The following is a 12,155-nucleotide window of genomic DNA, read 5'->3' on the forward strand; positions in this document are numbered from 1 at the left end:
CCGAAGGCTAGAAAATTCTAAAAAAATATTTGAATAGCACATCCGTCAAGGAAAGCAGTCTGTCCTGTGTGAATATCCTTTAGTATTCGCTCTTGTGTTCTCGTCCTGCACAGGTCTCCCGGCAGACATGTCGTCGCTTCTTTCTCTACAAGAGGAAAACCGTATCCTGCAACAAGAGCTGTCGCGGGTGGAGGATCTCCTGGCGCAGAGTCGGGCGGAGAGGGATGAGTTAGCCATTAAATACAACGCAATAAGTGAGAGGGTAAGAAGGAATTCTCTGTCTTCAGACAATTGCCGCAGCTCACTTCCTTAAAGGGGATGTTATGCCGTATGGCCAGGATCTGACCTGTGGGACGCTGCCGATCCAAGGGAAGTGAGGGCTGAAGTTCCTTGCACTTGATGATGGCAGGACCCCTGCTGACCCTTACACTTGATATAACTGGCAGCCAAATGCTCCTTCATCTCCTGATCCCCCACCATACACGTGCAGGCCGCCAGGACCACCCCATACACGTTCAGTGGTTGTCCGGTTCAGCCAACATATATCTAATGTATATGGCCAGTGGCAGAATAAAGGGGCAGCGCTAGTTAACAGGGGTTGTTCCATTACAAGCACTGGGAGGTAAGTGTCTGACCGCTGGGTCCCCCGATGATCATGGGGACCCTGTATTTGAATGGAGCAGTGATCACGCCCCTGGTGGCTGCTTCATTCAGCTCCATGGGACTGCTGGATGCAAGTGTTTGGCTATCCCCGGCAGCCCCATAGAGCAGAACTGAGTGTCAGCTGCATGCGTGACCATCGCTCCAGTGCTCAAAAATGGGAACGCAGGGCCTGCGTGATCGGCTGAGGATAGGCTGAATGGGACAACCCCTTTAAATCCAAGTCCTTCACAGTTCCTTTAAGGGCCCATGCACACGACTGTCATCCGTAGAACATGTCCTATTACTGTCCGCATTGCGGACAAGGATAGGACTGTTCTATGAAGGGCCAGCTGTTCCGTTCCGCAAAATACGGAATGCACACGGATGTCCTCTGTATTTTTTGCGGACCGCAAAATACATACAGTCGTGTGCATGAGCCCTTAGAAAGAGACTGTCATATGCTATATGATTACATTAATCATGGGAGAACCCCTTTAATGTTTCACCTCAATTGGGCCATGATACCGTTCCCTGTAACGTGCAGAGTGCAGCAATGATGTGGCTTCAGTTGTCATATGCTGTAGGCCTCATGCACACGACCGTTGTGTGCATCCGTGGCCGTTGTGCCGTTTTCCGTTTTTTTCGCGGACCCATTGACTTTCAATGGGTCCGTGGAAAAATCGGAAAATGCACCGTTTGGCAGCCGCATCCGTGATCCGTGTTTCCTGGCCGTGAAAAAATCATGACCTGTCCTATTTTTTTCACGGCCAACGGTTCACGGACCCATTCAAGTCAATGGGTCCGTGAAAAAACACGGATGCACACAAGATTGTCATCCGCGTCCGTGTCCGTGATCCGTGTCCGTTTTTTCTTATCATTTCAATGGCAAACTTGACTTAGATTTTTTTTTCATTTTTCATGTCCGTGGATCCTCCAAAAATCAAGGAAGACCCACGGACGAAAAAACGGTCACGGATCACGGACCAACGGAACCCCGTTTTGCGGACCGTGAAAAAATACTGTCGTGTGCATGAGGCCGTATACTGCTGAGGCCAGCGATTGCCTGCAGCGGTCATATGCGGTATATGGAAACATTATGGCTGCAGAGGTGGGGGGGAGGATAGGAGCGCTGGAACAAGTGGGGTTCAGGACACTCGGGTTACCTGCACACGATGCGGATTATGCATTGTTTTTACTGCACAGAGTTTCATGCAGAAAAACCGCAGCGTAATACAATAGTGAGCAATGTGAATGAGATTTGATAAATCGCATGTAGACTTAGCTTTTTTTCTTCTGTGCGTAAATTGACCTGCCGCCTGTCACATATGTGTAGAGAGGTTTTCCCCATGGACTTCAATAGGGCTAACAAACAGGTGTGCGCACTCCGTGTGCTGGTCTCATCCTTTGCTCCGTTCCGTGGCCCCGCAAAAAAAATATAGCATGTCCTATTCTTGTCCGTTTTGCGGACAAGAATAGGCATTTCTACAATGGGTCGCCTGTTCCGTTCCGCAAATTGCGGAAGGCACACAGGCGGCTTTCGTTTTTTGCGGATCCGCGGTTTGTGGACCGCAAAAAACGGCACGGTTGTGTGCATGAGGCCTAACTGCGATAAGTTAAACGGATTTATGCACGCATTTGGTATTAATTTTCTGCATACAAATCTGCACGTGCAGGTACCCATTTTTAGACAAACCCTTTGGCCTCTTTCACACGAGTGTGACGGATTAGGTCCGGATGCGTTCAGTGAAACTCGCACCATTTTGCAAGCAACTTCAGTCAGTTTTGTCTGCGATTGTGTTCAGTTCTTCAGTTTTTTCCGCGCGGGTGCAATGCGTTTTGATGCGTATTTCACGCGCGGGATAAAAAACTGAAGGTTTACAAACAACATCTCTTAGCAACCATCAGTGAAAAACGCATCGCACCCGCACTTGCTTCCGGATGCAATTCGTTTTTCACTGAAGCCCCATTCAGTTCTATGAGGCCGGGGCTGCGTGATAAACGCAGAATGTAGAACATGCTGCGTTTTTCACGCAACACAGAAGTGATGTGTGAAAAGAAAACGCTCAGGTACACAGACCCATTGAAATGAATGTGTCAGGATTCAGTGCGGGTGCAATGTGTTCACGTCACGCATTTCACCCGCGCGGAAAACTCGCTCATGTGAAAGGGGCCTTTAAAGGGCATCTGTCAGCAGTTTTGTACCTATGACATTGGCTGACCTGTTACATGTGCACTTGGTCCCATGTTCATACATCTTCTGTATATAGTGATATGGAGCATGCTGGTATAACCTGGGTATCTCCTGTATATAATTATATATGTACAGCTGGTATAAGTTATACATCTTCTTGTATATAGTGATATGGAGCATGCTGGTATAACCTGGGTATCTCCTGTATATAATTATATATGTACAGCTGGTATAAGTTACACATCTTCTTGTATATAGTGATATGGACCACGCTGGTATAACCTGGGTATCTCCTGTATATAATGATATATTTACAGCTGGTATAAGTTATACATCTTCTTGTATATAGTGATATGGAGCATGCTGGTATAACCTGGGCATCTCCTGTATATAATTATATATATGTACAGCTGGTATAAGTTATACATCTTCTTGTATATAGTGATATGGAGCATGCTGGTATAACCTGGGCATCTCCTGTATATAATTATATATATGTACAGCTGGTATAAGTTATACATCATCTTGTATATAGTGATATGGACCATGCTGGTATAACCTGGGCATCTCCTGTATATGATTATATATGTGCAGCTGGTATAGGTTATACATCTTCCTGTATATAGTGATATGGAGCATGCTGGTATAACCTGGGCATCTCCTGTATATAATTATATATGTACAGCTGGTATAAGTTATACATCTTCTTGTATATAGTGATATGGAGCATGCTGGTATAACCTGGGCATCTCCTGTATATAATTATATATGTACAGCTGGTATAAACTGGGCATCTCCTGTATATAATTATATAGGTACAGCTGGTATAAGTTATACATCTTCTTGTATATAGTGATATAGAGCATGCTGGTATAACCTGGGTATCTCCTGTATATAATTATATAGGTACAGCTGGTATAAGTTATACATCTTCTTGTATATAGTGATATGGAGCATGCTGGTATAACCTGGGCATCTCCTGTATATATTATATATATACTTATACAGCTGGTATGAGTTCGGGTTTTCTCTAGTTCTCTTCATACTATGTCCTTCTCCCACCCGGTTTGGTCAGTAGTTTTCAGATATTTTGCTCTTCGTTCTTGTCTCTAGGTTTGTGTCTTGTCCGGGCAGGCAGCGGGCAGTGAAGGGCAGCCGGCAGGCTGAGACTTGCCCGTGTTCCCCATGTCCAGTGTCCGGATCTCAATGGTGCATTCATAAACCTCATTGTCCCATCATCCGTTCCCACCAGACTGTCCAGACCCCCAGCAGTGAGTGTCGCTGCTTATGTATGGTGACCACCATCCCTGAGAAGCTCCTGCCGCTTACACTGGTGCAGAGTCATCTTCTAGGTCAGTGTAGTGATGACATCAGCACTCACCCATTATAAAGCTATAATGCCTTCTGGGCCGACAGCGCCTCGGCGGACGGACAGCGCCTGCGGGATTTCTGTCATTTATAGCAGGGGACCACATTCAGCCATGACATTGCACCTATCTGGACCACTTGGTTGCAGAGCTTGCAGTCATCGCTCTAGATTGATGGAGGTGACTGCAACTCTCATCATTGTGACTGACATGTGTCGTCCCGGTAGTGATCACTGGGTTTCCTGAATTGACGGTCGCTCTGGTGACTGTTGCCGGGCAGATGGTAAACGTCCGCTATTCACAGCTTTCTTTCAGTGAGGGACAATAGACATGGCTGCAGGACGCTCGTTTATTGCGGACTCTCCCAGGACTTAAAATAGGGAGAGATACAGGACTTCAATATTGAGGTTTACTATGATCTACATGTACAGACTTGTCTTGTCAACACTGACACATTGTAACAATCCCTCAGCTGTGTGAGAAGGAATAGATCAGGAAAGATTACCAGCCCTTGGAAGTAAACATGAAATTTTCTCATTTACTGACAGCAAACAGAGATCTTACAAGACAGGGTCTATTAGAAAGTCACTCTGATGACGCTTTAGGTGCTTTATAGTATATACCAGAGCGGCCGTGTTATATATATTATTATAGCGTAATCTGAATCGCTACGACAGGACTGAGTTCATACACGTGGTCATCCTCTGAATGTCATCCCCCTAATATGTTCAGGAGATGCTTCTTCTGCCTTTGGGTCTTTGCCTTATGGATCTCATTTCTCTGTAGACCACGTCTCAGCAACATGTTCTGTAGACCTCATGTCTCAGCAATATGTTCTTTTCGGTAGACCACATGTCTCAGCAACGTGTTTTGTAGACCACATGTCTCGGGGACATGTCCTGTTCTGTAGACCCACATGTCTCGGCGACATGTCAGGATGAACCTAAAATGCACTCTAACCTTTACAGGTGAACTTAATGTGACCTTCTCTAAACTTTTGAATGCACATGTCCAACTATTCAATGTTTCAGTACTTTTTGCACAACTTGCTGTCCTCTAACAAGGAGCTTATCGGCAAAATTCACAACAGGTGTTTGATCCATGAATCGCCCAATAAATGTCCTGGTTCAATTAGAATTGGTATTTTAACAGTCCTCCTCATCATGCTGTTCACATTTTAACATCATGAGACCAAGACGACACCTAACAATTGATCATCAGTACCTCGCCATTGTGAGGCTTCAAGCAGGATGTTCTCAGATGGAAGTGGCCACTGAGCTTAGAGCTTCACAGAGTGTCATCAGCAGGTCGTATCAGAGATACAGAGAGACCGGAAGAGTCACAGAAAGGCATAGAAGTGGACGTTCTTTGGCCACATCCCACACTGATGACCGCTTCATTGTGAACAATGCCCAGCGGAACCGGATGATGAATGCCACACAACTCCAGGCACATTTAATGGAGGTGAGAGGCACCCAAGTGTCATTTGAGACCATTCAAAACCGTTTACATCAGGGTGGTCTGTGTGCTAAACGAACTGCAAGGAAACCTGACCACACCACCAGGCACAGGCATCATCGTCTTGCATGGGCCAGGGAGAATCTATGCTGGGCCAGGGACCAGTGGGCCTCAGTGCTGTTCAGTGATGAAAGTAGATTCACGCTGAGCAGAAATGATGGCCGCCAACGATGTTGGAGACGTCAAGGAGAGCGCTATGCATCAGCCACTATTGTCACCAGATGAGCCTTTGGTGGTGGTGGTGGTGTTACAGGGTGGGCAGGTGTGTCTAGTCAGTACAGAACTGCCCTACACTTTGTGAATGGTCCAGTGACAAGCCCATACTACTTAAATAACATCATGAATCCAGTCATTGTGCCTCTGCAGGAACAACACAGTCCTAATGTCATCTTCATGGACAACAATGCGCCAGGTCATCGAGGTTGCATCATTAGGGAACGGCTCCTGAAGACTGGGGGACCTCAAATGGAGTGGCCTGCACTTTCTCCAGACCTGAATCCCATTGATAACCTATGGGATCAGCTGAGTCGCCATGTAGAGGCTCATAACTCTGTACCCCAGAACCTCAATGGCCTGAGGGCCGCCCTTCAAGAAGAGCGGGATGCCGTGCCTCAGCAGACAATAAGGCGCCTTGTGAACAGCAGGAGACGTCGTTGTCAAGCTGGTATTGATGCTCAGGGCCACGTGACAAGTTATAGAGACACCTGATATTTTTGTGGAGGTATACCCAGCACTAGTGTTGGGTTTTGTTTCATTAAATAGTTTGAGATGAGGACATCACCATTGCTGCTTCTACTTAACTGTCCTACTTTCATGATATGATATTACTGGAGCGGAAACTTTTTAAATTTTCCATAAATTTCACCCAAAAGCCAAACTTTTTGTGAATAGTGTACTTTTCTGTATACCTCATGTTTCAGCAACGTGTCCTGTTCTGTAGAACTTATGTCTTGAGATTATATGCTTTTATGTTATCTTCATGCCTCATGGGTATATCCTGCTCTGTGCGCCTCATGGGAATGACTGGTTCTTTGGGGTGCCTCAGTGGCAAGTCTTTTCTGGACCTTGTGGCTTGGCGAGTATGTATTGGTTTTTTTAACCTATCTCCAAGGCATATGTCCTGTTCTTTAGACCTCATGCCTCAGTTAATGGCCTATTCTGAGGACCTTAGGCCTTGGGGCTTTGTTTTCTTTTGTGACCTAATTTCTTGCAGAATTACCTAATCTGCGGACCTTTTGCCTTATGGGGTATGTCCTTTTGTCCTCGTGCCTCAGGATTATGTCCTTTTGTCCTTGTGCATATGTTCTGTGGACCTTGTCCCTTGGGGTATGTCCCGTTGTCTTTGTGGGTATGTTTTGTGGGTCTTGTGCCTCAGAGGGTATGTCCTGTTGTCCTGATACTTGTGTTCTGTGGACCTTGTGCCTCTGGGTTATGTTCTGTGTATCGTGTGCCTCGGGGGTATGTCCTGGCTTCATGCCTCTCCTACTGCCTGTGCTCATTCACCCTGATTATTGGGTTATGGTCGAGCTCTCCGGAGCTGCAGCCGCTGTACATTATATCGCTGTCCATCTGTGTAGTAGGATTGGAGCGTTCAGACATCAGGAAGGGATTGCACGTTTCCCTCGTTGATAATCTCATTATTCCCGTCTCCTAGCGCTGATTGTGAATGGGGAGGGGGCACTGGAGGTGCTGGCGGTATAATTAGGGTGAGGGAGAAGATGACGGTGCTGCAGCAGCTGTTGTTGGTCTCCATTTTCTTGTAAGAATGGAAGAGGAGGAGGAGGCCGGAGCCTTTGTCAGGAAGAGAGTGGTTCGGGCAAGTATACTGATGTCTGACGGGCGATGCAAAGCCGAGGCTGCCGCTGTTTGCTCCTGCGCCTCTGTAAGCGACACTCTGAAGAATATATACCAGGGTGACTTTTAACTGCTTCAGAACCAGGCTGCTGTCACTGGGTGTAGTGTGACTGTGTACAGTGACAGGTTATGGATTCCCATCCTCTCCTTAGAGGACCTGAGTATTGGACCCAGGAGACTGGTGAATGGAAATGATGGGCCTTGCCAGATAGAGGCCACCTACTGGAGCAAGTGTGAGGAGAGGATGGATACTGGAGCAAGTGTGGAGAGGACAGGACGGGCGCTGGAGTGAGTGTGGGGAGGATAGGACAGGCGTGGGGTGAGATCGGAGAGGCTGGGAGCTGAAGCAAGTTAGAGGAGGAGAGGACAGGAGCTGGTGTGATTGCAGGAGGAGAGGCCAGGATCTGGAGCGAGTGCAGGGAGGAGAAGCCAGGATCTGGAGCGAGTGCAGGGAGGAGAAGCCAGGAACTGGAGCAAGTGAAGGGAGGAGAAGCCAGGAACTGGAGCAAGTGAAGGGAGGAGAAGCCAGGAACTGGAGCAAGTGAAGGGAGGAGAAGCCAGGAACTGGAGCGAGTGCAGGGAGGAGAGGCCGGGAACTGGAGCGAGTGCATGGAGGAGAAGTCGGGAACTGGAGCGAATGCAGGTAGGAGAGGTCAGGAACTGGAGGGAATGCAGGGAGGAGAGGTCAGGAACTGGAGGGAATGCAGGGAGGAGAGGTCAGGAACTGGAGCGAATGCAGGGAGGAGAGGTCAGGAACTGGAGCGAATGCAGGGAGGAGAGGTCAGGAACTGGAGCGAATGCAGGGAGGAGAGGTCAGGAACTGGAGCGAATGCAGGGAGGAGAGGTCAGGAACTGGAGCGAATGCAGGGAGGAGAGGTCAGGAACTGGAGCGAATGCAGGGAGGAGAGGTCAGGAACTGGAGCGAATGCAGGGAGGAGAGGTCAGGAACTGGAGCGAATGCAGGGAGGAGAGGTCAGGAACTGGAGCGAATGCAGGGAGGAGAGGTCAGGAACTGGAGCGAATGCAGGGAGGAGAGGTCAGGAACTGGAGCGAATGCAGGGAGGAGGAACTGGAGCGAATGCCAGGGAGGAGAGGTCAGGAACTGGAGCGAATGCAGGGAGGAGAGGTCAGGAACTGGAGCGAATGCAGGGAGGAGAGGTCAGGAACTGGAGCGAATGCAGGGAGGAGAGGTCAGGAACTGGAGCGAATGCAGGGAGGAGAGGTCAGGAACTGGAGCGAATGCAGGGAGGAGAGGTCAGGAACTGGAGCGAATGCAGGGAGGAGAGGTCAGGAACTGGAGCGAATGCAGGGAGGAGAGGTCAGGAACTGGAGCGAATGCAGGGAGGAGAGGTCAGGAACTGGAGCGAATGCAGGGAGGAGAGGTCAGGAACTGGAGCGAATGCAGGGAGGAGAGGTCAGGAACTGGAAGCGAATGCAGGGAGGAGAGGTCAGGAACTGGAGCGAATGCAGGGAGGAGAGGTCAGGAACTGGAGCGAATGCAGGGAGGAGAGGTCAGGAACTGGAGCGAATGCAGGGAGGAGAGGTCAGGAACTGGAGCGAATGCAGGGAGGAGAGGTCAGGAACTGGAGCGAATGCAGGGAGGAGAGGTCAGGAACTGGAGCGAATGCAGGGAGGAGAGGTCAGGAACTGGAGCGAATGCAGGGAGGAGAGGTCAGGAACTGGAGCGAATGCAGGGAGGAGAGGTCAGGAACTGGAGCGAATGCAGGGAGGAGAGGTCAGGAACTGGAGCGAATGCAGGGAGGAGAGGTCAGGAACTGGAGCGAATGCAGGGAGGAGAGGTCGGGAACTGGAGCGAATGCAGGGAGGAGAGGTCGGGAACTGGAGCGAATGCAGGGAGGAGAGGTCGGGAACTGGAGCGAATGCAGGGAGGAGAGGTCGGGAACTGGAGCGAATGCAGGGAGGAGAGGTCGGGAACTGGAGCGAATGCAGGGAGGAGAGGTCGGGAACTGGAGCGAATGCAGGGAGGAGAGGTCGGGAACTGGAGCGAATGCAGGGAGGAGAGGTCGGGAACTGGAGCGAATGCAGGGAGGAGAGGTCGGGAACTGGAGCGAATGCAGGGAGGAGAGGTCGGGAACTGGAGCGAATGCAGGGAGGAGAGGTCGGGAACTGGAGCGAATGCAGGGAGGAGAGGTCGGGAACTGGAGCGAATGCAGGGAGGAAAGGCTAGGAGCTGGAGCGAGTGCTGAAAGGAGAGGCTGGCATCTGGATTGAGTGCGGAAAGGAGAGGCTGGGATCTGGAGCAAGTGCATGGAGGAGAGGCTGGGAGCTGGAGCGAGTGCGGGGAGAAACCTAACATTCTGTGTTACCCAGATGTGGAGGGTACGGACCTGAGTATGGGACCCAGGAGACTGGTGAATGGAAAGGATGGGCACTGCCAGATAGAGGCCACCTACTGGAGCAAGTGTGAGGAGGACAGGATGGGCGCTGGAGCGAGTACGGAGAAGTTGGGAACTGGCTCCAGTATAGGGAGGAGAGTCCGGGAACTGAAGCAGTGAAGGGAGGAGAGGCCGGGAGCTGGAGCGAGTGCGTAGACGACAGGACAGAATGGGTGTTGGAGTGAGTGTCGAGAGGAGAGGCTTGGAGCTGGCACCAGTACGAGGAGGATAGGCCGGAAACTTGAGCGAGTACGGGGAGGATAGGCTGGGAACTGGAGCAAGTGTGGGGAGGAGAGACTGGGAGTTGGCACCAGTACGGGGAGGAGAGGCCGGGAACTAAAGCGAGTGCGGGTAGAAACCTGACATTGGGGGGCACTGAAATCGGGGTGCAGTTGCATTACGTCTTTCTGTCTGCCACAGCTGGAGGATTGCCTGCGCCGGAGAGGTCTGGATCCTGTCACGAACGCAGATGTGTGTATCTCAGTAATAGCGTATTCTGTGGGCCGTCACCAAAGGGTTCATTTTCTACTTATTATCATACGTGTTGTATGTACCATGTCACATGCCTCCCCTGACTCCGCCTCTGTTTGTGGTACAAGCTGCACCAGCCCCTGTTCTGGGAGTGGGAGGAGCCAAGAAGACCGGTCACGTACGGGCTGGACTGCACCGAGCAGAGCGAGGTGTGTACCCTGCAGCGTGACCACGACACTATGACAAGCCCCTGGACCCCGAATACTGGGGGGAAGGGGGCAGAGATCTCAACATTAAAGGCACTTTCTGGTTTTGTGGGGGATCATGTGATCACTATAGGAGAGGCTGCACGTGACCTGTCACCATTGCAGCAGTAGGTTGACAAATATCTGTCCTGACATATCCAGGGTATTACACTGATACATTGCAACAAACTACAGCTGTGCAAACATAATGGTTCTAAATAAGAGATCAGCCATGCACTGCCAGCAAGCAGAGGTTTTGTAAATAGTGAAGCACTGGAGCAAAAAATAACTATTTGAAAAATGGAGGATGTTTACATAAAATGTAGATATTAGCGGTCACCATGATGAGGTGGAGAAATAAAATATGTGCGATAACTCCGCGTCTCCTATTGGTCCCGGCAGCTGGAGCAAACCCTGCGGCTAGAAACCGGCTGAGCGTGAGAGGGATTCCCTGGAAACACGGAGCTTGGCGCAGCAGAATGTTGAGCTGCGGCGGCGGCTGGAAGAGGAGCAGGCTGCGTACAAGCGGAAACTGCAGGCCTATCAGGAGGGACAGCAGCGGCAAGCGCAGCTTGTGCAGAAGCTCCAGGCCAAGGTGAGTGAGAGTGCAAGGGGTGGTGAGCGCAGCTCATGGCGTGAAAATATTCCAGTGCACGTGACAACAGAGAACAGCAGAGTCCTTTAAGTTACACGCAGTCTCCATACCTGTCACTCATTACTTATCCCTCTGTCAGGTCCTGCAGTACAAGAAGCGGTGTGGAGAGGTGGAGCAGCAGCTTCTGGAACGTTCCACGGAACTGGAACAGGAACGTCTCACTGTGAGTCTGACAGCGGGTGGAAGTATGAGACCCGAGCTCTGCAGATTTATGGTGCAATGTGCACCAGTGTTCTGGAGCACATATCGTTGACCAGTTCATACATTATCATGTACATAAAGATGATGCATAAGTGGTTGTATGGAATGGGCTGCTGCTCTGAGCTCACTCCATTCATGGTGAGGTCCAGCTGTATAATACAGCAGGCATCTGGCCGCAGTGACAGGGATTAATGCTGAACTTGGTCATTTTGACCCCTGAGACGCCGCAGTCAATAGTGATTGCGGCATCTGTGGAGTTAGATAGAGGGAGGGGGCTCCTTCTGCCTTCCGATCGGAGCCCCTGCAGTTAAATTGCGGCACTGTGATCGATTACCATGACAGCCTTGGGCCTTCCGAAGGTTCCTGGGTCTGCCATGGTATAATGCCTGTAAAGCTGTGCACGAGGCACAGCTCAGCAGGCAGAGCTGCAGAATCCCATAGACCATAATAGTTCTCTCTTTCTGTTTTAGGCGTAGAAAGTGGTCTAAATGTAAGCCAGCAAGGAAGCTGTCTTACATTTTAGACCAGCGCCTCTACATAACTTTGGCGGATCCACCACCAGCGCAGGGGTTGTTAAAACCAGGGTCTAAAACGCTGGTCTTAATAAATGTCTCC

General features: G+C 50.0%; 1 protein-coding gene across 1 annotated transcript in view; it reads left to right on the plus strand.

Annotated features, from left to right (window-relative positions):
* CROCC (ciliary rootlet coiled-coil, rootletin) overlaps positions 1-12,155 on the plus strand; it is a 45,116-nt gene that overhangs the window by 892 nt on the left and 32,069 nt on the right. Inside the window, 4 exon segments of the mRNA XM_044282507.1 lie at positions 114-262; positions 11,087-11,116; positions 11,118-11,279; positions 11,419-11,502. Of these exon segments, the coding sequence (XP_044138442.1) occupies positions 114-262; positions 11,087-11,116; positions 11,118-11,279; positions 11,419-11,502 (425 nt within the window).

The sequence above is a fragment of the Bufo gargarizans genome, chromosome 2 (assembly GCF_014858855.1).
Source record: "Bufo gargarizans isolate SCDJY-AF-19 chromosome 2, ASM1485885v1, whole genome shotgun sequence".
Lineage (NCBI taxonomy): Eukaryota > Metazoa > Chordata > Amphibia > Anura > Bufonidae > Bufo > Bufo gargarizans.